At 43.6% G+C, this 27,314-nt stretch overlaps 1 protein-coding gene across 1 annotated transcript in view; it reads left to right on the top strand.

Annotated features, from left to right (window-relative positions):
• LOC139307147 (caskin-2-like) overlaps nucleotides 1-27,314 on the top strand; it is a 42,074-nt gene that overhangs the window by 4,040 nt on the left and 10,720 nt on the right. The window contains exons 2-10 of the mRNA XM_070931030.1: nucleotides 12,642-12,693; nucleotides 16,345-16,442; nucleotides 18,277-18,422; nucleotides 19,013-19,108; nucleotides 20,715-20,848; nucleotides 24,222-24,330; nucleotides 24,539-24,647; nucleotides 24,806-24,900; nucleotides 26,294-26,411. Of these exons, the coding sequence (XP_070787131.1) occupies nucleotides 12,642-12,693; nucleotides 16,345-16,442; nucleotides 18,277-18,422; nucleotides 19,013-19,108; nucleotides 20,715-20,848; nucleotides 24,222-24,330; nucleotides 24,539-24,647; nucleotides 24,806-24,900; nucleotides 26,294-26,411 (957 nt within the window). The remainder of the gene's footprint in view (nucleotides 1-12,641; nucleotides 12,694-16,344; nucleotides 16,443-18,276; nucleotides 18,423-19,012; nucleotides 19,109-20,714; nucleotides 20,849-24,221; nucleotides 24,331-24,538; nucleotides 24,648-24,805; nucleotides 24,901-26,293; nucleotides 26,412-27,314) is intronic.

The raw sequence follows: 27,314 nt of genomic DNA, 5'->3' as shown, positions 1-27,314 counted from the left end.
AGAGGTTCTTCAAAGGCCAGCCTGATTACAAGGTCTTTTGTTGCAACACATGCTTGCTTTCATCTTGACCCACAGCCCAACCCTCTTCTCTGCCATGGTAAATACAAGGCCTTTAGGTAATTCTCAATGGACAGATGGACACAAAGGCAAAAGATCATATTTGAACGCCTATTGTGTCGGCCATTTGATCCGCACACGATGCGCCGATGACTCAGACCTTCACCGGTCTTGGGCACGTTTTCACCGAACATGCAGGTAACAGCAGTGAGTCTGCAGGCTGGTTCATAAAGTAGATGTGATCAGCACATCATAATCACATCTCTGTTATGGTATTATCAGCTGAGTCCTAAGTGAATGCTGGTGAACACCCGCCATGATCAACCACATGACCCTCAGATCAACTAAATTAAACAGATTTCGGAGGCCTGCAAATGTTAAGTATGTATGGTAAAGTACTAATACAATCTGGTTTTAGTAAATTTTTCAATTATCAAATTGGAACCACCTGCTGTACTGAACTTAAGCCTTCCTAGGGTGGGTGAACAGCGTAGAGCCTATATGAATCACTCAGGGGAGGCTGTTAGCTTTGCAGGTATTTGGCCGTAAATCAAAGTGTTGGACAAAGTGAAACTTTGACCTGATGGTGGCGCTAGAAGAAAAGTCACGGGATCACCGAAGCCAATAGGATTCATCTTCTGTGGAGCAAAGTGGCGGAGCAGCCAACCAACGCTCAGATTTTTATCTGACCAACAGTTTTCAAAAACGCATTCGACATTCAACGACGTAAAACAGACAAAAGTAGTAATTCCTCACACCACCAGGGAATGCTTGAAAAAAACGACTCCCAACAATTAACCAATTGACGTAAGGTTTGCCAATGAGTTTTTCTGCTGATCAACTAATTGATTCATCGAGTATTAGAGTTGTGGTTAGGAAAGAGTGATGTTTTATATTGCCGTCCGCTGAGATTCATTTTGATCATTTTTTTTGTTCTGAGGCTGCTCGTTTCTGAAATCCATCAGCTTCAACACCAGCGAAACTCATTGCAGTAAATTGGGGGTTCCCATTGGGAACTTGCTTAAGAATTCTCTTCACACTTCAAAAACAGAAATTCACAGTCCACACTGGTGGTGTGTTTTTTTTTTTCTTATTGATGAATCATTAATGGCCTTTCTACAATAAGTTGTAGTTTCTAAGTTTCTTCAACAAACTTAGGCCTACTCACTGTTAGCATTTCTTTATTCACATCTTTGCTTCCGCAGATGTATCCCTGTATTGTCAAGTCTCATTTGAAGCTCGGCTGGTGAGGATCTCATTCATAATTAAATACTTAAGATTGCCATTTCTTGTTTTGACCTTCGTTTCATCCCCTGCGTGCTCTCAGTCTCCCCAAAGACTGCCCTCAGCTTCGCTATGGCTTGGTGAAAATAATGGAGCATTTAGCAGCTAAAGAGCTGGATATTTCCAATAGGTTTTGGAAGAGACCAAAAACAAAGCTTAAAGAATATTGGACTTACATTCATCAGGAGACACAACTCCAAATGAATGATAATGTTGCTACGTAACTGTTGGATGTGTAAATAAGCAGCTCTTTGCTAACAAGTTCGCCTTATCGACTTAAAGGGTGACGATATCATACCTGTCGCAACGTGTTTCCGCTGCTCCTAAGTGGCCAAAATAAAATCAATTTATTGCAGGTTTAAATCTGTGGTAACTTTTGATAGTGGAACATTTTGGGGAATGCCCTTGTCTGTCGGCCTAATTTTCCACGTCACAGCCAGGCTAGCCGTTTCCCCATACCTCCGGTTTTAATGCTACGCTTGGCCAACGGCATCCTGGCTTCCAGCTCCTCGCGCTTAACGCACAGGTACGAGCTTGACATAGATCTTCTCATCTCACCCCTGAATACCGGTAAGCGCATTTCCCAAAACGATGAACTATTTACTTCAAGATATTGAGTTCGGGGTCTTCCTTTTGCGTATAAACAACAACCCCCAACTCCGCCCTGTATCCTTTTTATCTTGGCCTCCTCCTTCCTTCATCCCTGTACCTTGAATTAGGGCGATAACCCATCTGTCAGAGTGTCAGATTAGAGGTCTGTTAGATTTAAGAGTGCGCAAGAGGAGGTGTATGTGTGCATGCGTGTGTGTATAAGTATGTGTTCTTGGGTGGATTAAAACACGGGTGCTGTCTCCGTGCATACATGCAGCATGTGCCAAAACACACGAGTAGTCGATTGTCCGTCAACTCTTCGATCTGTAGCGTTTTGAGTCTGCAGCAGCAGGGTGTTGTAGTTAGCCCACTGGCCAACCGGGCTAACTGGGCTAATCAGTCTTCTACTTTATTAGACAGTTGGGTAGCAGCCAAGTAGTGTGTGAACAGCTTTCGAGTTCACCTACTCTTGCGCTGTATCACACACACACACACACACACACACACACACACACACATTAATCCTGACCCCTTTCCTCCCCATGGCAGATGGGGTAGCCTGTCTAGGATTGCTGAGGAATTTACCAAAGGATTTAAGAAGTGTGTGTGTGTGTGTGTGTGTGTGTGTGTGTGGTTGCAATAGACAGCGTCATTTAATCTAGCATAACTAGCCTTTTATTACTCGCTCCAGGCTGCGCATTGCGGAGTCTGGCACTCATCCTCATTGAGCTCCATTCTTGCCCCCCACCCTCCGTTTCTAAAAAATCGAGCCGTCATTCAGGCAGGTGCGTGAATGTAGCAATCAGTGTGAGGCATGGTGTCGCTGGTTTCTACCCCGCCCATACACGCCCTGCAAATGTATTCTTTTTTTTGGGGGGGGGGGGGTTTGAACCTGGTGATAAGATAGGGGGGAAAAAAACAACAAAACATATCTGTCGGCGGTTTATTCTGAGTTTTCTGAGGAATTGTTTTTTTGCTCTTGTACAGACAGGGCTAATGGGATTGTCTGACAAGGTGTGTGTGTTTACATGAATGTGTAGACTGTATGGGTAAGGAATGCGTGTGGCGGATGGGAGGAATCGGGCTGTATCAGTATCTGGTGGCGGTAATGAGAATCAGCAGGAGAAGCTGCTGTTGTGGCTTTGATCTCCTTTGCACCATTTTGTTTTTTTCCTTTTTTTTTTTAATACCTTGATCCCCCCCCCCCCTCCCCTCAATTCCTCCCGTCTCTTACTCCGAATTGGACGCAAATAGAAATCACCTGTCTGTGGTGGCTGTTCATATCTCCCGGCTTTGTAGTTGCGTGATAAGCTACTGTGCCTCCGAATAGGATACCATTACCGCACTGTAATGAGAACAACTTCTTGGATGATATTTAGATCAGTGTGTGTGTGTGTTAGGCAAACCTGTGACATGGGAGGAAGGAGTGGAATCAGAGATTGCCGTTTGTTATTCATCATCTGGCTTCCACACAGACTGAAGCAGGGCGTGCGCCGGTTTTTACGATGCAATAGATGTATCAACTGCGAAACTGTGACTCTCAAACTTTCAAAAGATCAAAACTGTGTCGCCTTAATCCTGCGCCTGCTTTTTCTTACTGCACTATTTGTCATTGCTTTCACTTATCTATGCTCTGTTACTTGTGGGGTGGAATTGGTCCCATATTATTATTATTACTACTATTATTATTATTATTATTATTATTATTATTATTATTATAAATCCAGGGCGCCTCTAGGCTTATGGATGTAATGTAGGTTATATCTGTTTTCATACATGAAGCTCAGTTTGCTTGGTCTTGTTTATGATTAACAGAAAGCTTGCAGGGTGTATTTATTAGAACTTTATTTTCATAGTCCTAGCCGTCCGTTGGATATTATAAAATTGCACTCAGCTAATCTGAGAAACGGAACACAGCAACGTAGCTAAAGATCGGTCCGATGGAGCAACACGCATGAGCTAACAACAAGCTAACAGTTTAGCCAGATTATCTGAACTTTATATGGAGGCAAAACTGTTAGTGAGCGCACCCGTAATGTTCCAAATAATCCCCCATTGCACAGGAAAGAAGGTGTATGTGTGTGTGTGTGTGTGACACAGCTACGGCAAGCACAATGGGTCAAAGTTCAGCCAGGAAGTCTGCCTGTGATAGATGTCCGTTTGCCTTTGTTCTCATTTGTTTGCTAACCTGAGGATTTGTTTACAACCTGTCCGCTCTTTTTAGCGATGTTGCCGTGTTTCCCGATCTCTCCAATTACTTTGGCTAGTACAATGTTAGCATAATTAATAGAAATGATGATCAGTGCTAGTTGCTAGTTGTAATAAACTTTAGTTTTCCATTAAGTTTGAGTTGGGCTGTACGTCGTGTACATTTCTCAACACTTGCAATGTGACACCTGATTTATTTATACCAATACCAAAATGGCACAAGATATAAAAAGGAATTTCTATAAACTCCTTCAAACTTCTCAAATGTTGCTTGACAGAGGCTGGGGGGGGGGGGGGGGGGTTATGTTGTGTGGAGAAAGTTGGATATGGTTTATCAAGCTATTAGTGCCATACACTGTTTTGGCATCTCGATCACCCTAATTTCCACATTATGTAGGGACAACAGCGTATTGATCCTCGCCTCTTAGGCTGAATGAGAATTGTAATGACTTTTCCGTCCACGTGGGAGTGTGTGACCTCATGCTGGTGTTTTGCTTAAGTCCAATAATCACATGACAGTTAACTAACTAGCTGTAGGGGGTCACTCAGCAAAGTCGCCTTTGTGAAATTGATTTTGTTGTTTGTTTTTTCCCCGACAGCAGCGTAATCAGAAATTGCCTCAAGGCTTTGCAACAGTATTCTCACTATTTTCAAATAGAAATGAGGGAAGAGTTGGTGGAAACCCTCAGGACCTGACTGGAACCAGGTCACAAGTCTTCACATTCTAGTCCAGAGTCCAGTCCAACTTGAGCGTGACTTCATTTCAGAGATCGTCACAAGTATAAATCAAGTCACTTGGCAAGAAAAATCACTGTCGTTAGTGAGATGGGAACGTCTTGGCTTTTTGAAAAATGGCATTTAAAAAAAAAACAAAAAAAAAGAAACTGACAGTGGGAAAGTGCTGCACACAGTAGACACCTCCACGGCATCAAGGGGTAGACGGTGATGAGCCAGCATAAGCTGTGCAACAAATATAAAAAAGTTTTCCACTTTCAGGCAGGTGAACTCTTCCTGAACCTGTGTCATGTTTCCTCTCATTACACCCCAGACCTCCTCAGTACTAGCCGTGGTTCTGGGATGGGGATTGGTCTCTGCCTAGCGACTAGACACACAGCAGAGAAAAAGAAAAGGAAAGGGAGCATCTCAGACTAAAATGGATGGGCATTGGAGTATTGTTTCTTTGTGTGTCTGTGGTTGTAGTTGAGGATAATCATGGATTCATGGATAATCAGGGATGGATCATCTGGGGCAGGTTTTACCCCAGTACCGCTCTAACTTCCTCTGAGGTTTCCTGGAAAGAACTGATTTTCTGCTAATTGTGCGGAAAACAAAAAATTCCAAGATGATTATTTTTAACTCTACCACCATTTGTAGCAAAAGTATGATTATATACCCCAAGCAACCAAAGTGTACCTTCTAGAACCCCCCCCCCCCCCCCCCCCCCATCCATTTAGGCAATGTTGAAGAAATCTAAATAGCTTTTTCTTACCATTTGAAACAGACCGTTCCCCCTGCACTACAGTCCTTGTCACTTGTACCCGTGGAAGTTTCAAAAACGAATCTGGAAATGGTATGGCAAAATGTCTATCTGTTCAGTTGAACATGACTGTATTGCCAGTGAGACACTTGGCTTGGTTGGATGTGAAAGAACTGAATTAACATGACTCTTGGTGCATTTTAGCTGATGTTTTGATTCCAATCCAGTTTGACCTTTTTTTTGCCATACAGATGAAATTCCAAAACTTGATCGTACCACAGTACACCCAGGGAAGTATCGATAGGAGTCGGTGAGATGGGTAAAATCTTTTGATGTAGTAAACAGTCCAACGCAGAGCCCTCATGTCTAAAAGTCGTGAAAAAAGAGTGCATGGAAATAAAGGAGGAGCTCTGCATTGAGCTGGGTAAGCAGAGTAAACAGATGATTTGAATGGTATGTAAAGTGTTTTGTACCCGAGCTGCAGGGTTGAGACATGTTACGTAATATGAAACGTGCAGGTGTGTCTACGCCTGCTGTAATCTGCTGCTGCTTGGAGGAGGGGGGGTGGGGGGTTTACACAGATGCAGCAACGCTGGTTCACGTGCACACTCTCATTTACACTACAGATCGTCTGTGTCAGTTCCACGCTAGCTCATTGTCAGCGAGTTTTGAATGTGTCTGACCTAGTTGCCAGCACCGCAGGAGATTACTCTCTACATTTTTAACAATGGAGCAAATTTATTGGATAATGCGGCCCGGAGCTGTTTTTGATGTTGAGGGTTTTTCTCAAGACCCAGTTCCCGGCGTTTATTCTTGCGGCAAACGATGCAGCGACGGGCCAATTGATGAAGAATTGATGAAGCGAAAGTGTGTCACTTTGCAAATTTTGGTGTATGTGTATGCCCTTGGGTGTGTGGTGTGCACTGTTTATACTGTCCTCTCTTTCCTCTGCAGTGTTAGGAAACTCTGCCAGTAAACTCCAGCCGCCATCAACAGTACATGCACACGGCTTACACGGTTTACTCAAACACATTGCCATAAACACACACATATGCATACAAGCAAGCGAACCAGTTCTGTTTCCATTCACGGCGTATGCACAACGCACACTCATTGTGTCCCTGGAGATAAAGCAAAAGGTGTTCTGTTGCACTCAGTCAGGAAACCCCACTTGGCTGCCGCTCACTCGCCTATTTAAAGACTGACGCTGCCGTTGCTTCAGGGCTTGTTTGTCTCTGCAGGCAGTCGCGCGGGCCTCCATTCACCCGGCAGCCTTAGCATTCATCACATATCAGGCTGTGGGTCTATGGCTTAGCGGGATTGCAGAGCTGATTACACCTGACAATCAGATGTCTCTCCTAAGCAGGTGACATTTTTGGTGGAGTCCAAACGCAGCCTTCAGCCTGACTGAGGACAAACTTTAGCAATGTTTTCATTTATTATAGTATTATTATTATTATTATAGTAATATTAATAATGATAATACATTTTATTTATAGAGGGCTTTACCATAAGTTAAAATGGTGATAATTTGTGAGTGAGGAGAAGGACTTTGAATTGGATCCGTTGTTGGACAGGGAGCCAGTGGAGGTTCCGGAGGACAGGGGTGATGTGGTCGCGGGAGTGGGAGTGGGAGTGGGTAAGCAGGCGAGCTGTAAACCATATGTAACCGACTAGTCGGGTCTAGACAGGAGTGTGTGTGGTATATGTTTCAATCAAGGTTAACGCTCCACAGTAAAAATCTGTTTACAGGTGTTGGGGAGTATTACTGCATATGTGAAAAACGTTGTGTAAAGCTTTTTGTGGGCTCCAGGGGGAGCTGAGCGAAATTTGATACATTGCCTCTAGTGATGTCACTCGAGTCAGCCGCTGGCCGGGGGCCCGGAGACAAGTTTGAAAATGGAAGGGAAAAAAATCTAGGAGTGTGAGCTCATCAGACCCCTGTATCTCCACTCCTCATCTCTGCTTGAGGCTAGAGGCTCGGGGCTACATTGGCCGCTGTCGATGTTCGAGTTGCATTGTGGGTAATGTAGGAAGGAAGAAGACGGAGCGGAATAAAAAAAAAAAGACGACATCTCTGGGTCTGCCGCATCGGTTTTGATCTGGCAACGTTCTAAAGTGCTTGCTGAAGTATTCTCATAAACACCGTGTTGCTGCAAATAAGCCCCGACTGGCTCTGTGTCGTTTCATATTCAGCCTTCAGGCTTCGATGACATCCCAGTTTAATGTTGTTGTTTTACGCTCATACACACCACTACAGGGATTTGGTCACTACCCGCCGAGGATGCTGGCACTGCTGGAGACGCTGTAAACTGGGATTACACAGCTAATTTAAGTTTATAAACCTGCACTTTGTTTCTGTTTTCTTGGTAATATTAAACTGCAGCCCAGGTTATGACCAACAGCAACTTCGTGTTGCATGCAGTAAACATTCCTAATCATGTTTTTGGAGCCTTATTAGGAATTCTGTGGGACAGCTGGAGGGAAGCCAGGTCCCCGCTCTGCCTCGGTGGTTTGGTTTGAGGGTCTGTGTTTACCCTCTCAGTAATCAGTGCAGTTAGATGGATGTGTTCCTCAGATAAGTGTTTCCCTTGATGAGGTCCTTACCTGACCGCAAACCATTTCTTGCCAGGGAGAGATGATGACCTTAAATTACCCCCCTTTTCTCGCTCCCCTGTATTTTGGTCTCGCCCCAGGCCACTGTGGCTGCACTGTTTGTATGCTTGCTACCTCGTCGCGGTGTGGGGGCCTCGTCCCAACCCACAACTCCTGAATCAATTGTCCTTTTCTGACTTTGTTAAAACAGCAGTGGAAAAGTGTTTTTCTAAAACATTGAAATGAAAAAAGAAGTGAATCTTGACGCTTGCATAGTCTTTTTTTTTTTTTTAGAATGGCTTGTATTTCCAAGGTGACATGTGGCAGCGAAATGCGGCAAAAAAAGAAGCTGGAAGAAAAGACATTTCAGATATGCTTTGATATGATATCAAAAGAAAAGGGCAAAAGTCAGAAAGCTGCACGCAACAAACGCCAACTAGATTTACCATCAGTACAATATGAGAAGCATTTTGTACCGAGCAACATTTAAGATGCACTGGACCAGACATTTTTGTTAAGACACACTCATTATATCAGCCATTATATCGCAAAGTGTTGCTGCAGTAGAGAAAGGGTCCCACCCTCATCAACTGAGACAGCTGGACTCACCAGTATTACATCTTTAAAGTTGCACAAGTCAGTTTTGTCTGCAGTTCCCCTCAGCTCTACGTAGCCCATTGTTTTGGTTCCAAGACCTGAAACTTTAGTATTCTGGTTCAGCCCCGCCGCCCTCATCAGCCTTGTGTTCAGTCACAGCAGCTGTACAGTACCTGCCCAGTGCCAAACAGCAAACAGACAAAGGTAGCGACTAGCTGGTGGAGCATTTGGCTTCTAAAGAGCCAGATATTTCTCTTTTAGGAGTTGGTGGAGCCCAAAACAAGAGCCAAAAACCGCAATGTGGACCGCAATCAAAGACATTTTCAAAATGAGTTTTGCGAAGCCGCAGCCTTGTGGAAGGAGACGAGCCCTTTCTTTTCCAGCTTCTCTCCCCTCTCTGTGTTCGTACGCCGAAGAGATCTGGCAGCAAGTGTTTCAAGAAGTCCTGTGCACGTGTTCTTGTTTATCCACCTGACACACACACACACACACACACACACACACACTGAAAAAACAAAAACAAACATTCCCCTGATCTCACCTGAATGGAGGTAGAGATTCATCTCTTCTTCTCCCAGCCTTCTCCTCCTCCTCCTCCTCCTCCCTTTATTTCCCCCCTCTTTGGAGCGTTCCTTTGCTCCTAAGTGAACTGCGTTCTCCACATCAAAGCACCAGGATCCCTTTCTTCTGCCCAGGACGCTTCAGCTTCAGCCCAGCAACAGTAGTTCAGAGCATTATCAAAACACAGCATCACGTGGCTTTCTTTCGCTTTGTTTGTTGTGGCCGTGGAAAACAATAGAAGGCTTCCCCTGCTGACAACTCTTCGGCTCATAGCATTCAATAATTTCTTCTTTTTTTTGTTGCCGCGGACATCAGCTTTCAGCAGGGAGCAAAGCCTGTAATTTCCCTGTCCCTGCGAGAAAACAATGCTTGAGATTTACTACACTATCTGTTTGCACCAACTCCTAGGGTTGAGGGATGAGGGCAGACACACACACACACACACACACACACACACACACACACACACACACACAAACAAGCGCACACTTAGAAAAGAGAGTCAAAATGGTGGTCATTTAATTGATCCTGTTGTCAGAAGGAGCCCCCTACTACTTTTGTGCAGACGACGAAGAGGGGAGCAGGGAGGGGATGGAGAGCAGAAGGGAGGAAAAGGGAGTTGACAGTTTAGTGGATGCATAGCCGGAGAGACAGCGAGCGAGTAGGATAGCGTGGTGGGTGTGCTATGTGAGGAATGCCGGCTCATGTTGTAACTAGAACTCCTGAAAGGCCCTGTTCTTTCCATACCGCTGGAACAGTTTAGACCCCGTTTTGGCAAGCAGCCCAACACGCCCAACCCCATCTATCTGTCTCATTATCAATGTGCCTTTTTGTGCCTTTAGGCTCTTGTTGTTTTTGTTTTTTTTTGATGCATTGGAGTCTTCAGCAGCAACAGCTCTGCCATAGGCCTGCATGTAAACTTCACTGGATTGCTGTAAAAAAAATGAGTACATCGAACATAAAGCAGGACTTTCCCCAGTTTGTGCACATTCATGTTGCCACTTGGCAGAGAATTTCCTCCGAACCCCCCCCCCCTTTTCGCGGCACGGAAGGCTCCCGTGGGAATTGATCTCCAAACCGTGGAAGTGAGAATGCCTTCTTTATCCGCTGTAAGCTCCAGAAGAGATGGGAGACATCCTGTAAGACGTTCCTTGAATGTCATAGAATCGTATCTACATGAAGTCTGTAAATTCTGGGGTGGTGGGGAATATCAATGGGTTTTTACAAATTGGTTACATTACAGGAATGCAGCGCAGTGTTTTCGTGTGCTCTTATTGAGGTTTTCATGTGTCTCTTGTTCACAGTAAACCCGACTGCGCTGGAAAAATCCGAATAACTTCCCCTTTTTACGACTTCTCCTGAGCTGAGAAATAACATCAATGAAACCAGAGAGAAAGACAGAATTTAATATTTAATCAGTGCTCCACTGGGGACCCATATGCTATGAATTGTTTCATGTGCTCTTATTCTTTTCATGTTGTGTCTGGAATGTTTATTCTGAGTTTCTGCACAGCTTTCTCAAACCAATTTCTTTGTGCTGCATCCGCCGCTGTTAAACGCTCCCTTTTTTCCATTTTTCTTTCACCACAGGTTTTATTCAGCCATTTTCACTCGAAGGATAATTGCGATTTAGTACAAATTGGGTCTCAGTGTCATAGTTTTGGTCACCATACCTATGGATAATAAATGACATTGCTCTGCCGAGTGAATCGCTGCAAAGTGGTTAAGACAATCTGGCAAAACCACTGGCTTGATTACAACTTGTCCGATGGGCCTTTGTCACGGCAGACATTTTGACTTGTAGTCAATGGTAATGGCCCCGTCCTATGACAGTGAGCCAGCGTGCACAATACCAGGACCTTGAAACTGGACATTTTTATTATTGACACCTGTGTTTTTCCTGCTGCGACGTGTCAAAGTGTCTGTCAGGCGAGTTGTAATCAAGCAACCTCAAACTCTACTTTTCTTTCTCTTCCTGTCTCTCTCTATCCCACACATCCACACACACACACACACACACACACACACACACACACTTATGAGAATTTCCACACCTAAGTGGGAGAAAACAGTGAGGGACATTGACTGCCATGAATGGCTCTGTATTCAGAGGCCTTGGCAGCCTGGCTCCCGTGTGGGTCTCGGGGGACAGTAGGGCCTTTACGGCAGACCTCTGCTGTAGGATGCTCGAGGATATTTAGCTGTGTGAGGAGAGTTTCTTGCCCCCATTAGAGGGCTGGAGATGGACGTATGAGATGGAGATGGGAGTCTGGGTTGATGTCATTCAGAATGAGGCTCTTAAGGGTTGAGTAGAGCGTCGGGACGATGGCCAGATTTGATCGTCGGATGATACTTAGAAAAAAGAGAATTCTGCATGTAGAAGAAGAAGTTAGTGTTGTTACAATAAAAGTATTTGACTTTATACCTTGGATTAAAAAAAAAAAAAATGGCTGTTTCCATTGCAGTCCTTGGATAACTTTGTAGCTGTCTCATGAGGTTCCATAATGTAACTGCTGGGACCAACCGGTTTAGGACAGCTGGTATTCAATTGGAGACATCGTGAACAGTTTTTTGAATTAATAGAAAATATTGACTCTGTGTCTCCGTCACATTTGTAGTGATTTTGGTTATTGTGGCGAGGCAACACACGCAGAAGCAGAGCTAGTACAAGAGGATAGATGAGTGGACTACAGTATGTTCCCTCTTTGAGTGAATGAGTAAGACATGGGACAAGTAGCAGTCTGTCTGTTGCAAGGTGAGTGAAAAAAAAAAAAAGAGCTTGTTCAGTCTTGCTAACTGACTTATGCTGTTTTTTGCAGAATAAGTGCTGCTGCGGAAAAAGAAATATCTGTGTATGTTTTTATCCCGGCTTGTGCTTGTGTTTTATGGTCGCCACTCTCCAAAGAGCTGCGATGAGATAGCAAAGTGCAAATGAGGTGGAGTGGTGCATTTCTGCGAGGCACAATCATTTTGTTTATGTATCATTTGGCTGCCGTGAGGGTGTCAGGACGCGCCGAGAGAAGGGAAGGGTGAGGCGGCAGGAGGTGAGGAAAGCTCCCCATTCTGTCGGGGCTGTCAAGTTGTTTGACGGGAGTGCGGGAGGGGAGAAAAAAAAACAGTGTGAAAACACACACACACACACACACACACACACACAGCGTCCTGTAGGGATGGAGGGATTTCTGGAGAGCATAGATGAAAAGAAAAATACAGAAAATAGTAATGGTCTTTTTCCACACACCCCCCTCCCCCCATCTCTGTCTTTTTCCAGAGTTGCTGGGCTCCGCCAAGAGACTCAACATCAACTACCAAGACTCCGATGGGTAAGAGGAGTGTGTTTACGTGCTTGTGAGTGTGTGAGTGTGTGTGTCAGCCTGTGAGATAAGCATGAAGTTGAGTCAAAAGAATGCAATGGAAGAGTCACCGTGTCTTGATTGACATGCAGATTGAAAAAAGGAAAAACCTGTGGCTGCCTCCTGTTCAGTCTTCACAGCATGACTCACAACCAAATCACACACATGTTCCGACATATAGTGCCCTTCAGAGTTACTATCTCACCATGAGAGATGTACAGAATTACAGGAAAGCAAATATTTTCCTTTAATTTATGACAACTTGTCTGTGGGTGCGAGGTGCGAAAGGAACAGGTTACATTTGCTCCTGTACTTAAGTCACTTTTTGAATACATTTTAATGTGTAAATAGTAGATGGAGTAGTTTTAGTGGCCCTGAACCCCCTTCGTCACTGTCGCCCCACCTGCCAAGCTCTCTGTTCTCGCACTGCACACATGCAGTTTACAGTTGCCTATGGTTTAAAGCGCTGAATATAAACCACAACGCCGCCAGTTTGTATCTGGCCTGTTTGAAACAATAAGTCCTTGATTCCGGGGTCGACCAATCTCGAAACCCATTGGCTATCATCTGACGACAATTTAGCCCTCGGGGGCTTCCGGAGTAGCCACCGGTCATTGTTTACAGTCCAATTAGCAATCTCGGTAAGCCATCGGCTTACGTCTGACGACAATTTGAATGCAGATATGTTTAAAAAAAAAAAAAAGCTAATAAAAAGCTAGGGTTCAGAGAAAAGAAAAGCGAAATCGTCGTTAAACCTTGTGCTCCCAAATTTAGCCACAGCCCACTTTCTTGCATACACACGGACCTGCATGCAACCAAAGCCTGCTCAAACGTGATTGGTCAATACTTCGGACCACAAACGGACTACAAATGGAAATCCGAGCGCTTCCGATACTAAAATCTTGTCCCTTGTCCTTTTTATAGAGATTAGAGGTAGACAAACGCAGGCTTCTCATTTGGCTGTTGATTTTCGCTGGCTGAAAAAAAAAAAACAGTTGCTGGCAGACTTTATCAGCTGTTGCTAGCCGGCTAATTAAGCTAACTTGAGCGCCACGAGTTGGTTGAAAACTCCATCTGCAGCTGATTATTTAATGTTTCCAGTGGACTCCTTTTTAAAACAAGAACCAATGTAAGAGGTTGATGGCCGCATACATCATATGATGCTAAGAACCGATATTTTTCTCCTTTCTTTTCATCCCTAAAGTTTTTAGTAAATCATTCATTTATTTTTTATTTTGTTACTGCAAATATTTTGATTACAACTGTTTCTTACATTTGAGTACTTGTTAAGTAAGAGTACTTTTACCTGATTACAGTTTTTGGCCCTCTGTAGACTGAGATGTGCGATGTGTGCGTGTGTGTCTGTTGACTTGGGTCTGCTACGTGTGTCTACATGCTGGGTCAATGCAGTGCGTGGGAGGTGATACACAATAGTGTTGAAATTAAACCCCTCCCTCATCCATCTATGAGGGAGTGTGTGTGTGTGCGTGTGTGTGAGCGGTTCAGAGGAAGGGTTTACTTGTGATATATGAGATCAGTGCAGAGGGATGAAGAGGGGAGAGGAAGGTTAGCAAACAGTCACTTGTCACTGAGTCAACACCATCCCAGAGAGAGATTAAGACCTGTATGTGTGTGCGTCTGTAGAAAGTGGCTGTAAGTGACTCAGTATATGGGCATGGTATGGTAGGTCTGGTAGAAGAGTAGATGGATGGATAAATGAACGCATGTGTGTGTGTGTGTGTGTGTGTGGCTGAGGGGCATGGAGGCCTGAACAATGACACTGATAAGATAAGCCACTTCGCAGTCTGGAGATCCCTCAGACTTCATGTCAGCACAGACTGACGTCTAAACTTCATAATCTCTAACTCGTCTACCCTCACGGAGTCTCACAAAGTGCGTTCGCCTTAGTCGGACTTTCTATCGTTTCCTTGGACTTCACTAGCCTGACATTGGTTGTTCATGGATGCACATCTTGTATAACTCAAGTGTCACAATGCTGGTCATGTGTGTAAACCAGGATTTTACAACACGTCTATGAGAGAAATAAATGAAACAAGAGCAAAGCCTTGCCACCGGTTGGGAAATTATCTTATAAAATGTATTATAATGTATTACAATGGCATAAAGTAATATTTAGTAAAGTAAAACATGTAAAATATAACTTAACAACTAGAATGGCATGAGAAGGAAAAGAAAAAGTACAAGTAATACAATGACCAAATACAGCGCAGAAGCACTGGGCTAGTGGACGTGTGAGCTTTAGAGGCTGGGCGCAGTTTTGAACTTTTGGACAGAGCCAGGCTACCTGTTAGCTAGCTGTTTCCTCCTTCGTCCAGTCTTTATTCTAAGCTAGGCTAATCGCCTTCTGGCTCCAGCTCCATGCTTTACGCACAGAAATGAGTTTAGTTTCGATCTTTTCATTTCACTTGTGGAAAGAATACGTATATTATGAGTGTATTTCTCAAACTGAATTAACTGTCTTCAAATACAACAAGCATTTTGGACTTTTTCTTATAATGCACAACTTTTATTTAAACTATTATTTACATTGGCAATACTTTATATGCTAAAAGTAAGAAGAAAGCAGATTGTTTCTTCCTCAAGTTTTGATCCTCCTTGGGAAGCGTCCCTCAAACTGCCAACAAGATAAGGTGAAATGGGAGACGTCTCATGATACCCGAGTTCACAATACAAGCCTAGACATTTTACTTCAACACATGGTGGACAACTGGCAACAGTGTATCAGGGCAATGTGGAGTCAGCGTATAAACTATGAAAACTCCACAGTGTACCTTTTTTTGTTTTTAAACGTGGCTGTTGACATCTGTTGAGAGAGCTACAGCTCTCTTTCCAAATGTATCCAGTTTATCACCACCGGTGGCCAAGAGCCCAGGGCTTCCACTATTACTGCCTGAGGCTGTGTGAAATCACCTGAAAGTACCTCTGTACTGTAGTTTTTTATTTCATCCCCACAGTGTGTTCCAGCTCCGGGCTCCGCTCGCGTGTTGCCTCGGAGGGTCACCTCCTCTGGAACACTCACTTTTTTTCTGTCGCCGCAAGCAAAAGCAAAACTTGTCGGCAAGAATTTATGCCTTTAATTTCTCCCTCTGTGGAATATACCGCGACCTGACAGACACACACACACAGACATTTCATCTCTGGAGCTTTGATGAACTCACACACACACACACTCACGCATACACACACACACACACACACACACACACACACACACACACACACACACACACATGATCCTTATCTCAGTCTGCAGTTTCTGATGTGGGAGCACACACACACACACACACACACACATACATATGAACACACTTTGCTTCTTATCTTAGCCTATAGTCGTGATGACACATGCTGCATATACACACACACACACGCACGCACGCACACTCTTGTCTTGTCCGTCAGAAGTGTCGATGGGGATACACACTCATAAAACACAATATGAGCACACTCGCATGCACAAAAACCCACATCTCAGTCTGGAGTTTTGAAAAGGGCTCACCTGCTGTAAAGTCATCAGTATGATTTATATCACCTCTCATCTCCTTGTCTCTTCCTCTTCTTGCCCCCCCCCCCCCCTTTCTTCTTCCCTCTCCCCCACAGCTTCTCGGCGCTGCACCATGCCGCTCTCACGGGCACCACGGAGCTGCTGTCTCTGCTGCTGGAGGCCCAGGCCACGGTGGACATCAAGGACATCAACGGTATGGTGGAGGCAGAACAGCTTTACCAGCTGAACCAGTGTCACCAGAAACCCCCCCCCCACAACTTTAGGAAAAAAAATAATAAAAAGTTCACGCTCGGGAAGTCGGTTGGGGTTAAATTGCGCCTGGAACTTCCTCAACGGCTTTCTGACACTCTCAGCTGGAAATAAGTTTGACCTATATGAATAAATATGATTCGCTTTGAAGTTCGTCTGCCATGCGGTGACAGCAGGGCTACAGCAAATATCTTCAGACTCCAAGCGGAACAGATTTAGTAGAATTTGTGCGGGAGTGGCAGCTCGGCTGCCGGCACCAGAGGCGTGTAGTTCTCATAACTGTGCGTGTGTGTGTGTGTGACGCCTCTGAGGCCAGCTATAGATTTCTAAAGGGCCATTTTGAAGGTTTGAATTTACCTTTTGGTGCTTCCATGCCAGCTTGTCAGTTTTGGAATCCAGGGTCTCATGCATGCTGGCGGCAGTAGCATCGCGCCATTTGACGCCCATGTCACAGCCTGGACTCACTGTACAGACAGAGGAACTGGTGGAGGCACGCCAGCAGTCAGGGTGCAGTGATCTGGGGAGCCAATGCAATACAGCTGCTGCTTTTCTGACGCATTGATCCGTGTCAATGCAGGACAAAAGGCCGGTGGGGTATCCTGATGTATCTTTGCTCTCTTGATCTGTCTTTGATCACCCTGCAGTGACGTGTGTCAAGACCCTGCTGCTGCTCACGTGTCCGAAAAACAATGCAAATCATACAGCACAGGTCTATTTTTCTGTGGAAAGTAGCTAAAGCCTGCTTGAAAAATCTTTAGATTGTCGCCAGATTATCTCACATGCCAATTTGCACATCCATGATGTCATAATGTAACTTACATTTATCTCTCAAATGTCAAGCTAAACTTACCTGACTCCAACAAGCTTTATCATTAATTATTATTCATTTTTGAAACTGCTATCATCCCATCAATATGCGTCTAAATCTAGCGTTACCTCTAATTTCAAAAAACGTTTGATGTTGGCTGAAAAGTAGAAGCAAATGGCTTACCACCCCCGCTAAGGAATCTCTAGAATCACGAAATCCAATTATGGGCGACGGAGCGAACAAGTGGCGTCTTTCCAAATGATCTGGTTGTAAATTAGCTTGTGATATTCTTTGTTATTGCTGACAAGTCCCATGAAAACACCAAAACCAACAATGAATGTATCCTAAGTATTGTGTGTGTGTGTGTGTGTGTCCAAAGCCAGAAATGTCTGTAATTTTTTGAGAATATTGGACTTACATTTATGGAGAGAAAAGTGATTACAAGTCAGTGCTGACGTTGCTCTGTGTTTGCTGGATGCGTAAATAGGCAACTGTTTTAAGATGTCAAAGTTGTGTTTTACAGCTTGTTTTGCTTCCCCAAGTGGCCAAAAAAAAAAAGAAAAGATTGCTGGTTTCGTTCTTTTCATGGGATTTGTTGACGCTAAGAACAATATGGAGAAACGCCAGCCTTACACTCTAAAGGGGCTCTGGCCATTTAGTGTTACATTTCCATAAAGTTGGATGACACGCAAGAGGAAAAAAAAATCAATGCAGCAGAGGCCAAGATATTCTGACTTTTAGTCCTTGATCCTACACTTCCCATAATGCAACTCGATAGTTTCTTTTGTGAACCCCCTTCCTGCTTGGTTAACCCTGACAGGCTTTCTATTAAAAATTCCAGAGTCTGACGACATTACTGTGATATCATCAGGGTTATTTTCTCAGACTTGACAAAAGTCATTATTCAACTGTTGACTTTAACGTGTAAAATCAGTATGGCCCCGTCCCTCACTCATGTTTCTGTCCCTAGGCATGCGTCCTCTCCACTACGCAGCGTGGCAGGGTAAAGCAGACTCCGTCTTATTGTTGCTGAGAGCTGGAGCTTCAGTCAACTCCCCTTCCCATGATGGACAGATACCGTTACATCTCTCTGCTCAGTATGGACACTACGAGGTGGTGAGTGCACACACACACACACACACACACACACACACACACACACACACACACACACACACACACACACACACACGGACACCTCAGCCGCCAAAGGCAAGGTTCCAAGGCATTACCAGTCCTCCCATTTCACTGAAATCTACCCCCTTTGTGTCTCAGCCTGTATTGTCCACCAACAATACCAGTAATACCATTAATGCCATGACACAGGTTTTTCACAAGAGTGTAACTCAGTGAGCGCACACATTCTTATCCTCCAGCCTCATCCGTTTGGCTCATGGAATGTCTTAATGAATAGATGCACATATCATGGACACACACACACACACACACACACACACACACACCTCACCCTGTAATATTACCTATATCGAGGCCTGACCTCTTTAGTGCAACACCGTCAAACACAATACTGACGACCCTAAACAGAGGCCGCACTACTGCTATCGTATGTTCCTCCCCTCTGTTCAAAGACAAAACATCAACACACACACACACAGAATGTGTTGGGATGACTGGCGTGTGAGTGCGTGGGCATAATACATGAGGTGCTATCACTTACCTTGTCCTTTCTCCCTTTCTCTCTTCAGTCGGAGATGTTGCTGCAGCACCAGTCTAATCCCTGCCTGCTGAACAAGGCAAAGAAGACCCCTCTAGATCTGTCCTGTGAGTTTGGGAGACTGAAGGTATGAGAATATTTGCGCGTCATTTTCATGCATGAATATTGATCTATTATGAAAAATACGCTTTTCAACATTGAGTGTCATCCACCTTCGGCACGATGTATTTGACACAATTTGTTTAATTATAGCCCTCAAGACGACATGATGTTAGCATTCATTAGCATCCTCAATACAAAGATATCAAGCTTCAAAACCCAGGGGCGAGATGTGTAAAAAAAAAAAAAACGTGCTTAAGCTATTTCCCGCACGTAAACTGGTATTCATAGAAGAATGTGCGGTGAGAAACTGCATACCTCACACAGAGTTCAAACCGTATATACACACGGTTTTCTAGAAGGAGCCGGGGTGGGGGGTGGGGGTATATTGTGGTAAAGTGGACCAGCGTACACAACGCTATCATTAGTCTGGTAGTAGTTAGATTTGCTAAGTGTGTCACATTAAAAAATATATATTTTAATGGTGATTGTGTACTCAATTTTATTATCTTCATGAATGCACTTGTGTTTGATATTTTATTTTAATACCTGATCGGATGTTTGATGACAATACTTGAGATACAGTGTAGCGTAACTGTTGATGATAGTGACACATTGAGCAAAAATAAATAGCCAATAGAGCCCGGTTTTTCATATTTGAGAGTTAAAACAAGACTAAGATTCTCCAGCCATCTCCATGCTAGCGGCTCTGTGAGGCTGGCCTCAGGCGCAGCGGTGCTTTGAGCTAAATGCTATCGCCGTCTTAGTTAGTTAGTTAGCCAATTACAGTGGCAATCCATCCAGTAGTTGTTGACATATTTCATTCTGGACCAAAGTGTTGGACCGCCCTACCCACCGACATTGCCATTCATAGAGCCACACAGCTGGCGAGACTGCTCTTGTGCCTGTCTTTCCATTGAAAGACTGAGAGAGTAAAGCCATGTAGTGATTTGCTTCATATATGTCATTCTAATCCAATTTATTTGCATGTGAAAGCACCCCATTTGGCCCCTTTTGCCCTTTCTAAATGGGGGATGGCCTATGTCAAACATGAACCATGGCTTAGATGAAGTGACCCAGCTAAATTAAGCTTGTTTGAGCGAAAGGAAAATAGGCTTCAGTGGCTCGTTTTGGACACATGCACACTGGAACGTTAAAGGGATTGCACATTGCAGTGTGTTCCACTGTTTCTCTGTCACATCTGCGGATAAGCCTGGCTGTGAGATGTATGGCTGGCCCTGTAATTCAGAATTAGACCGGCACACGCTTCCTATGCCTGTTAAATGTTCTCTCGTCTGGTCTGAGTTTGCAGTTTGGCTGTGAAAGAACTGACGGCTTTGGGCTGTTTTTGTGACACACAAACTTTGTGTGTGTGTGAGTGGGGGCTGTGGTATCTTTAGACTGCTGCTGAGTAGTGGATAAGCCTCTATGTACTAGCTTGACCCTATATATAAGTCGCCACATATATTATTTCAATTAATGTATTTTTACCAACCTCAGCTTGCTTGGCTTTGCATATAGATGTATGTATGTAAGTTTAACTAATGCTGTAATTCTTGCCCTGATTCTGCCACTCTTCTGTTCTCAGCATCCCGCACTTCATCCTCTGTTTGGTGTCTTTGATATCTCTTTAGGTGGCTCAGTTGCTGCTGAGCAGTAACATGGTGGCGGCGCTGTTAGAAGGGGAGGGAGGGCACGACGGCCTGGACTCTCCGTCCACCACCCCCCTCCACCTGGCAGCAAGGAATGGACACAAAGACACCATCAAGTAAGATCGCAGCGAGGAGCAGTGTTGAAATGCACTGTAATAGACTTCTGTCACATGTCTATTTCTGCCCTTTCATCTTCACCAGCAGCTTCTGTCTACTTTAACTACCAGCTACCAGCTACTGTTGCAGCAGCTACTGCTACTAACTCTGCTAGTACTAATGCTACTACTACCACTCTAACTACTGCCACTACCACTGCTACTGCTGCTATGGCCATTACTTCTACAGTTACTGCAGCTACTACTGCTACCACAGCTGCTGCTACTACTATTATTACAACTCCCATCACTACTAGTGTTTACTGCAACTATTTTTACTGCTACCACCACAAGGGCAGTCAGTGCTACTATTATTACTACCACTACTACAACTACTGCTCATGCTAACACTGTTGCTACCACTGCTGTGGCCATTACTTCTACAGTTACTGCAGCTACTACTGCTACCACAGCTGCTGCTACTACTATTACTATTACTACTTCCATCATTACTAGCGCTAACTGCAGCTATGTTTACTGCCACCATCACTAGGGCTGTCAGTGCTAATACTCCTCCTACTTTTTTGTTGTTAATAACATATATATTTTTATTTTATTTTAATTTTTTTTTTGTGTGTTTTTTTTTAAATTTAATATTTATTTTATATTATATTTTTTATTTTTTTTTTGTTTTTAGTGGGGGGGTGTTTTTTTTTTTTTTTTTTTTTTTTTTTTTTTTTATTGATTTTGATTTGGTTGTTTTTTTGTTTTGGGGGTTTTTTTTTTTTTTTTTTTTTTGCTTTTTTTTTTAATTTTTTTTATTTTTTTTTTTTTTTGTTTTTTGTGTTTTTTTTTTTATTTTTTTTTAATTATTTTTTATGAGTTGATGCTCATGATAGCGAGTATGTGTATGTGTCGGCCCTTAGTTCACAGCTGCAGGTGCTAAATATTCCCCACAGGTAGTGCCAGAAAGCAAAAACATTAACATAATTATCTCCGCATTCAAAAAGAACACACTCTATACTGTAGTGATGTTTAATCCCAGAGACTTCACATCTTTCAGATGCCCCAGAGTGGCTCCATGTGTTTGTTTGTTTTTTTATGCCAGCATATCTGTGTAAATATGTATGCACTTAGCCAAGTAACTCCACCCTGCCTCTCAGACACGCTGCTAACGATTCCCATCTGAAACTATGACATCTCTTTTGCAATACCCTCTCCATCCTCCTCTCCCTTTCACCTGAACTGGCAAAGCTGAATAGGAGACACAGAGGAGAAAAGGGGAGCTTTCAACACAGAAATAATAATAAAAAATGAATTCTTTGCATTAGCACACAAGTTTATTCAGAGTTTACTCAGCAGAATCTGACTGTGATCCCCCAGTAAGGGATTTATGTCTCTTCAAAGACTGCCATACTCATTCAGCAGACGTCTTATAGTATCTACTTTTCGTATAGCTGGAGAAGCTTTCTGGGTCTGGTTCGAACTGGAGCTGCAAACATTTGCATACAGACAGCCAGGAGATGACAGGTTGTCCCAGGGAAGATGACATATACTTCATGTATGTGGGGAGATAGCAGTAGCTGCAGGAGACCTCATGTTAAGAACCTTTGCCCTAGCATATTATATACATTATGTATACATGCAGTGCAGTTCATGTAGAGTATATGAGTAAACCAACTGCAGCGTATCTGCAGGACAGAGGTGGAGAAGTTGACAGTTTTCAGACATTCAGCCCAGATTAAAACTGTTGCTGCTGAGTAAAGGAAGAAGGTGAAGGTAGTATGCTGCATGGTTTGATATTTCTCCTGTCTGTCCCACCCCGCCCCCCGTCGTGTCCCACTTACACGATGCCATGAAGAGTGTTTGTCAGCAGTATTTACATTTCACAAGTCACTATTAAGCGTTTTACACTCAGCTCAAACCAAAGGCTGAGTTCTTTGCAAGGCTTTCATTTTTGCTCATTTGAACACAGTTGTTTCTCTAGTAGTTCAAGCTATCAAGGCCACTGTCAAGAAAACAACCAAAACATTTTTGTGAATAAAGTTGGAATATTTGAGGAAAAAAGAGCGAAGAGAAAAAAGTAATTTTGAGAAAAAAAGTTAAACATTATAAGAAAACAAGTCACAATATTTCAAGAACAAGGCTGTAATATTACAAGATGCGTAGTAAACAGGTGAGAGCTACAGTATGTGTCACCTTTTACGCGTCAAATGAGGAATTGGTTTCAGCGTTATTACATTTTTCTCATAAAATTGCGACTCTTATTCTTGTGATATTGACTTTTTTTTTCAGAAAGAAAGCAAAAAACTAAGCAAAAACAAGCAACAAGCGATATTTTGGAAAGGAAATTGACATATTACCAGAAGTTTATTTTAATACTCCGTCTTAGCAAACAGGTTAGAGGAGGGTCAAATGGGAGAGGTGGTGTTTCTTGTTGTAATTGTTTCATTACTTTTTAGCTTTTTCTCAAGAAATTACAACTTACGTGAAAAAGTCAAAAGATTATGAGATGTAGTTTTAATCTTACGAGAGAATTGTCATATTTCAAGAAAAAAGTTGTAATATTTATGTTGATTATAGGACAGTCAGCTTTTATGTGTTACATAAGTAACATTCATGCATGATTCATACATTCTTGCCATTCCTCTCATGCTATGGAAAAAAATCCAGAAAAATCTGAATGATGTTGCAATATTATAAGATGTTTGTTTTAATACTACTTATTAAATTATTGTCAGGAAAAAAAGTTAGTTTATTCTAATACCAGCAGTGTGTCAGCCTTTAGAGGGATGTAACTTTATGACTTTGTCTGGTAGAATTATGACTTTATTTGTCTTTTTTTTTTCTCCTCAAAAGTATGACATTATTCTCACAGTACTATCACGTGCACAACTTTATTTTTTAACATCAGTAGCTTTGGCACTCCGTCAGACTGTCGGTGAGCTTGCTGAAAGGTCGTAAAGTATCTGTCCACCTCAATCGTTTGCAGATGCCACTCGGGCTGCTTTATTTTGTCTCACTTAAACGTGTTTGACAGTCAAAGTGTAGCATCCACTGGCTAACGTTCAGAAAGCGCCACGCACATGAATCCAATCTAATGTCCTACAGCAGTGTTTCAGTGTTGTTTACTTCTTCAAAACTCAACCTTCACACGGCGAGCTGAGGACCTCCTCCTCCTCCAGTACCACTTTCTGGATATGATGCCGCCAGTATTCCTACATCTGGGCCTCTGACAGAACCAGAGACATATTTGTTGTTCTTGTGCGTGTGTGTGTGTGTATGTGGGTGGATGAGTGGGGGGGTATATGTCTGTAACAGCTGAATGGATGAATCTGTATTGTGTGAGTCTTGCCTGTGGCCTTACATGACGTGCTCTGCTTTGGCTTCCCAGGTTGCTGCTCAAAGCCGGTATCGACATCAACAGAGCCACCAAGGCGGGGACGTCTCTGCACGAAGCTGCCCTCTACGGCAAGACTGAAGTTGTGCGACTGCTGCTTGATGTAAGCAAAGACGACCTGAATGTAATTTCAGTCCAGCTGATGTGGGATTTTGAAGGCTGACACTGATGTTCCCGTAGGGAAAGACAACTACACATCCAGTGTTATTCTTTAATAACGGAGGGAGGCGTTTGAGGGAGGGTTTGTTTTGAAGGTGCATCTCATCCACAGTAATCCCACGGTGTGTGTGTGTGTGTGTGTGTGTGCTTAGGCGGGCATCAACGTGAACATGCGCAACACGTACAACCAGACGGCTTTGGACATCGTCAACCAGTTCACCACCTCCACAGCCAGCAGGGAAATCAAACAGCTGCTGAGAGGTTGGTAGCTCTTCGAGAAACATTTTCTCGATAGCTCATTGATGATTCTGACTTTTTTGGTTGGGACTAGAGGGAGAGGTCAGAATGGAAGTCAGTGGAGTAAAAGGGGCCCTTTGTGCCTGCTGGTGATGTGTCTGGATCTTTCTGTCTCTGTGAAGAAGCATCAAGCTCCCTCCAGGTCAGAGCGGTGAAGGACTACTGGAACCTCCACGACCCCACCGCTCTCAACCTCCGGGCAGGAGAACTTATCATGGTACTTGTTTTTGTCTCTTTTAATACAGTGAGTCGTCGGTTCGCACAGCAGACTCGAAGTTCTGCCATGCTCCTGCTTTATGTCCAGCTGAATTCAAGTAACAACTTAACTTTTCTTTTTACCCTTCGTGAGCTTTGCTTGTTAACGCAGTTATATGTTGCTTTAAAGCCACTCAGTGTGGAATTTGTAAGTGAGTCTTCAAATTATTATTATTATTATTATTATGGCGTCAGTTTTTGTTTGCATTCAAATTTAGATAATCCCTTTGAAAATGGGTAAAGATTGGCGGTGAAAATCCCAGGGGTTGGGGCCAGGGTGCCACAGTGTCTTTTTGATATGACCACTAGTGGGGGCGCCAAAGCTAGAAATGTTCCACTTCCACTCAGATCGGCTTCAAAAGAGACCACTAAGTGTGTTGGTGACTGGCCCCTCATCCGTGTGTCCCTGACCCCCGCGTTCACACCAGACGCAGAAGCGCTTTCTTGTATCAGAAATTCGATGGGCACGGATAGCTTTCGAGTAGGCTCCTTGGGAAGTATAGAGGGAGAAAACGGCATTGTTTTAAATTATTCATTAATTTTATTCCCCCCTCCCACCATAGCTCCCTATACCCATGGTGAAGCAGGATAGCTTGTAGTAAAACTGGGTAGATCATTACAGATACAGTTAATAAGTTCACTCTTCCTGCTCGTCAGCAGGGGATTCACGGGGAGTTTAAGGAGATAAAACGGAGACTTTCGTGAGTGAAGTCTTGTTGTTAGGATTTGTGTGGGATGTCGCGGGGTAATTTAGTGTACCCTGAGCAGGAGACCACAGCAGAGGAAACAGGCACAAACTTGCTGCTGTCTCTCTCTCATTACCAACTTGTTTGCTCATCCCCCCCCCCCCCACACACACTGTTTGTACTAATTCATGTGTGTGCCCATTCGCGTGTGTTTTCGTGCTTGCTGCTGTGTATTTTGATATCTTTATACGAGTTGTTTGTGACATCCCAGACTCCTGTATGAACTCGTACAGTATGTTGTTGTGTGTGGCGCCCCCCCCCCCGTCAGAAGGCAGAGAGGTGTTTGTTTTTGTCCTCTCCAGGCATTTTGTCAACACTCACAATGAATAGGCTGTGTATTTCCAGCTCATTGGCGCTCTCATTGTGGCCTTAAAACATTGCCTTCAGGAGTCGCACACATGACATGCATACTTAGAGTCGACAGTGGCAAACGTTTGGCAAGCAAACCCCGCAAAGTTCCACATTTTTTCAAACCTCTCAGTCTTCGCATCACTGAATAATTTGTTAGGGATTGTTTATGTTCCTCAAGCTGGTCTCATGTGATTCGTGAATTGTTGCAAGGCTACGAACCCTTCAGCTGAAGCATGCTCCGTGATTTGTTGGTGTCAGGTCCTGGAGCAGCACTCGGACGGCCGTTGGAAAGGTCACATCCACGACACCCAGCGGGGGACGGACCGGGTGGGCTTCTTCCCCCCTTCAGTGGTGGAGGTCCTCAGCAGACGAGCAGGTAGACAAACAAGCGGCCGGCACACAGCGTCTGCATGAACTCAAAGACACTCAGTGGTGAAATGTAGCTTTGTACATTTACTGAAGTACAAAGTTAAGGCACTTTTACTACATTTTAGAAGGATATATTGTACTTTTTACTCCACTACTTTTATTTGACAGCTATAGTCACTAGTTACCCAACAGTATATAAAGTTGAGCTTGAAAAGAGTAGTGTGACCCAAAGCATTTTTTTCTTTTTTTAAATGAGCAGATGGAATTTGCAAGTACACAACTTTTCCCAACTTTTACAAACAAAATACAGCCAACCAGGGTCTCCAAAGTCCTTTATCCTCATGCATAACTATGACAAATAGCTAGTAAGTGAGCCTTGAGTTTGGTCAAAGTATATCAAGGGTCGGCCCTCGACTAGACTGCAACAGTGAATACTTCTTATTAATTAATGCAATCAGTGATAATTGTCCAACATATGATCATTTGAAAGGGGGCGATCCGCATAATTAGCCATTTTAATGCTAATAGTTTGCTGCTTCTACTTGAATCAAATTTTGAATGCACAGTTGTACTTGCAATTGAGTATTTTTGCATTCTGGTGTGCCACTTTTTCTTGAGTCAAGTATTTGAATACTTCCCCCACCACTGAAGACACTCTTTTAAGCATGTGCACGATATGCATATTTACATATTAGAAATATCTGGCATCTTAATGTTCCCTTTACCATAGCCTTCTTTTTTTTTTAGCACTCTCCTTGGGCTCAATGTTAAGGGTTGCAGGTCAGTCAATCAGTATTCCTGAATAATGTTGTGTTAAATCAAATTACAGTAAAACTAATTGGCGCGTAGAAAACTTGGTGCCCGGTTCTGTTATTGCAGCATGAGAATGCTGGTTGTCTGGGCATATAAT

The sequence above is a fragment of the Enoplosus armatus genome, assembly GCF_043641665.1.
Source record: "Enoplosus armatus isolate fEnoArm2 chromosome 20 unlocalized genomic scaffold, fEnoArm2.hap1 SUPER_20_unloc_1, whole genome shotgun sequence".
In the NCBI taxonomy this organism is placed as follows: Eukaryota; Metazoa; Chordata; class Actinopteri; order Centrarchiformes; family Enoplosidae; genus Enoplosus; species Enoplosus armatus.
This window is presented reverse-complemented; position numbering and strand designations above follow the sequence as displayed.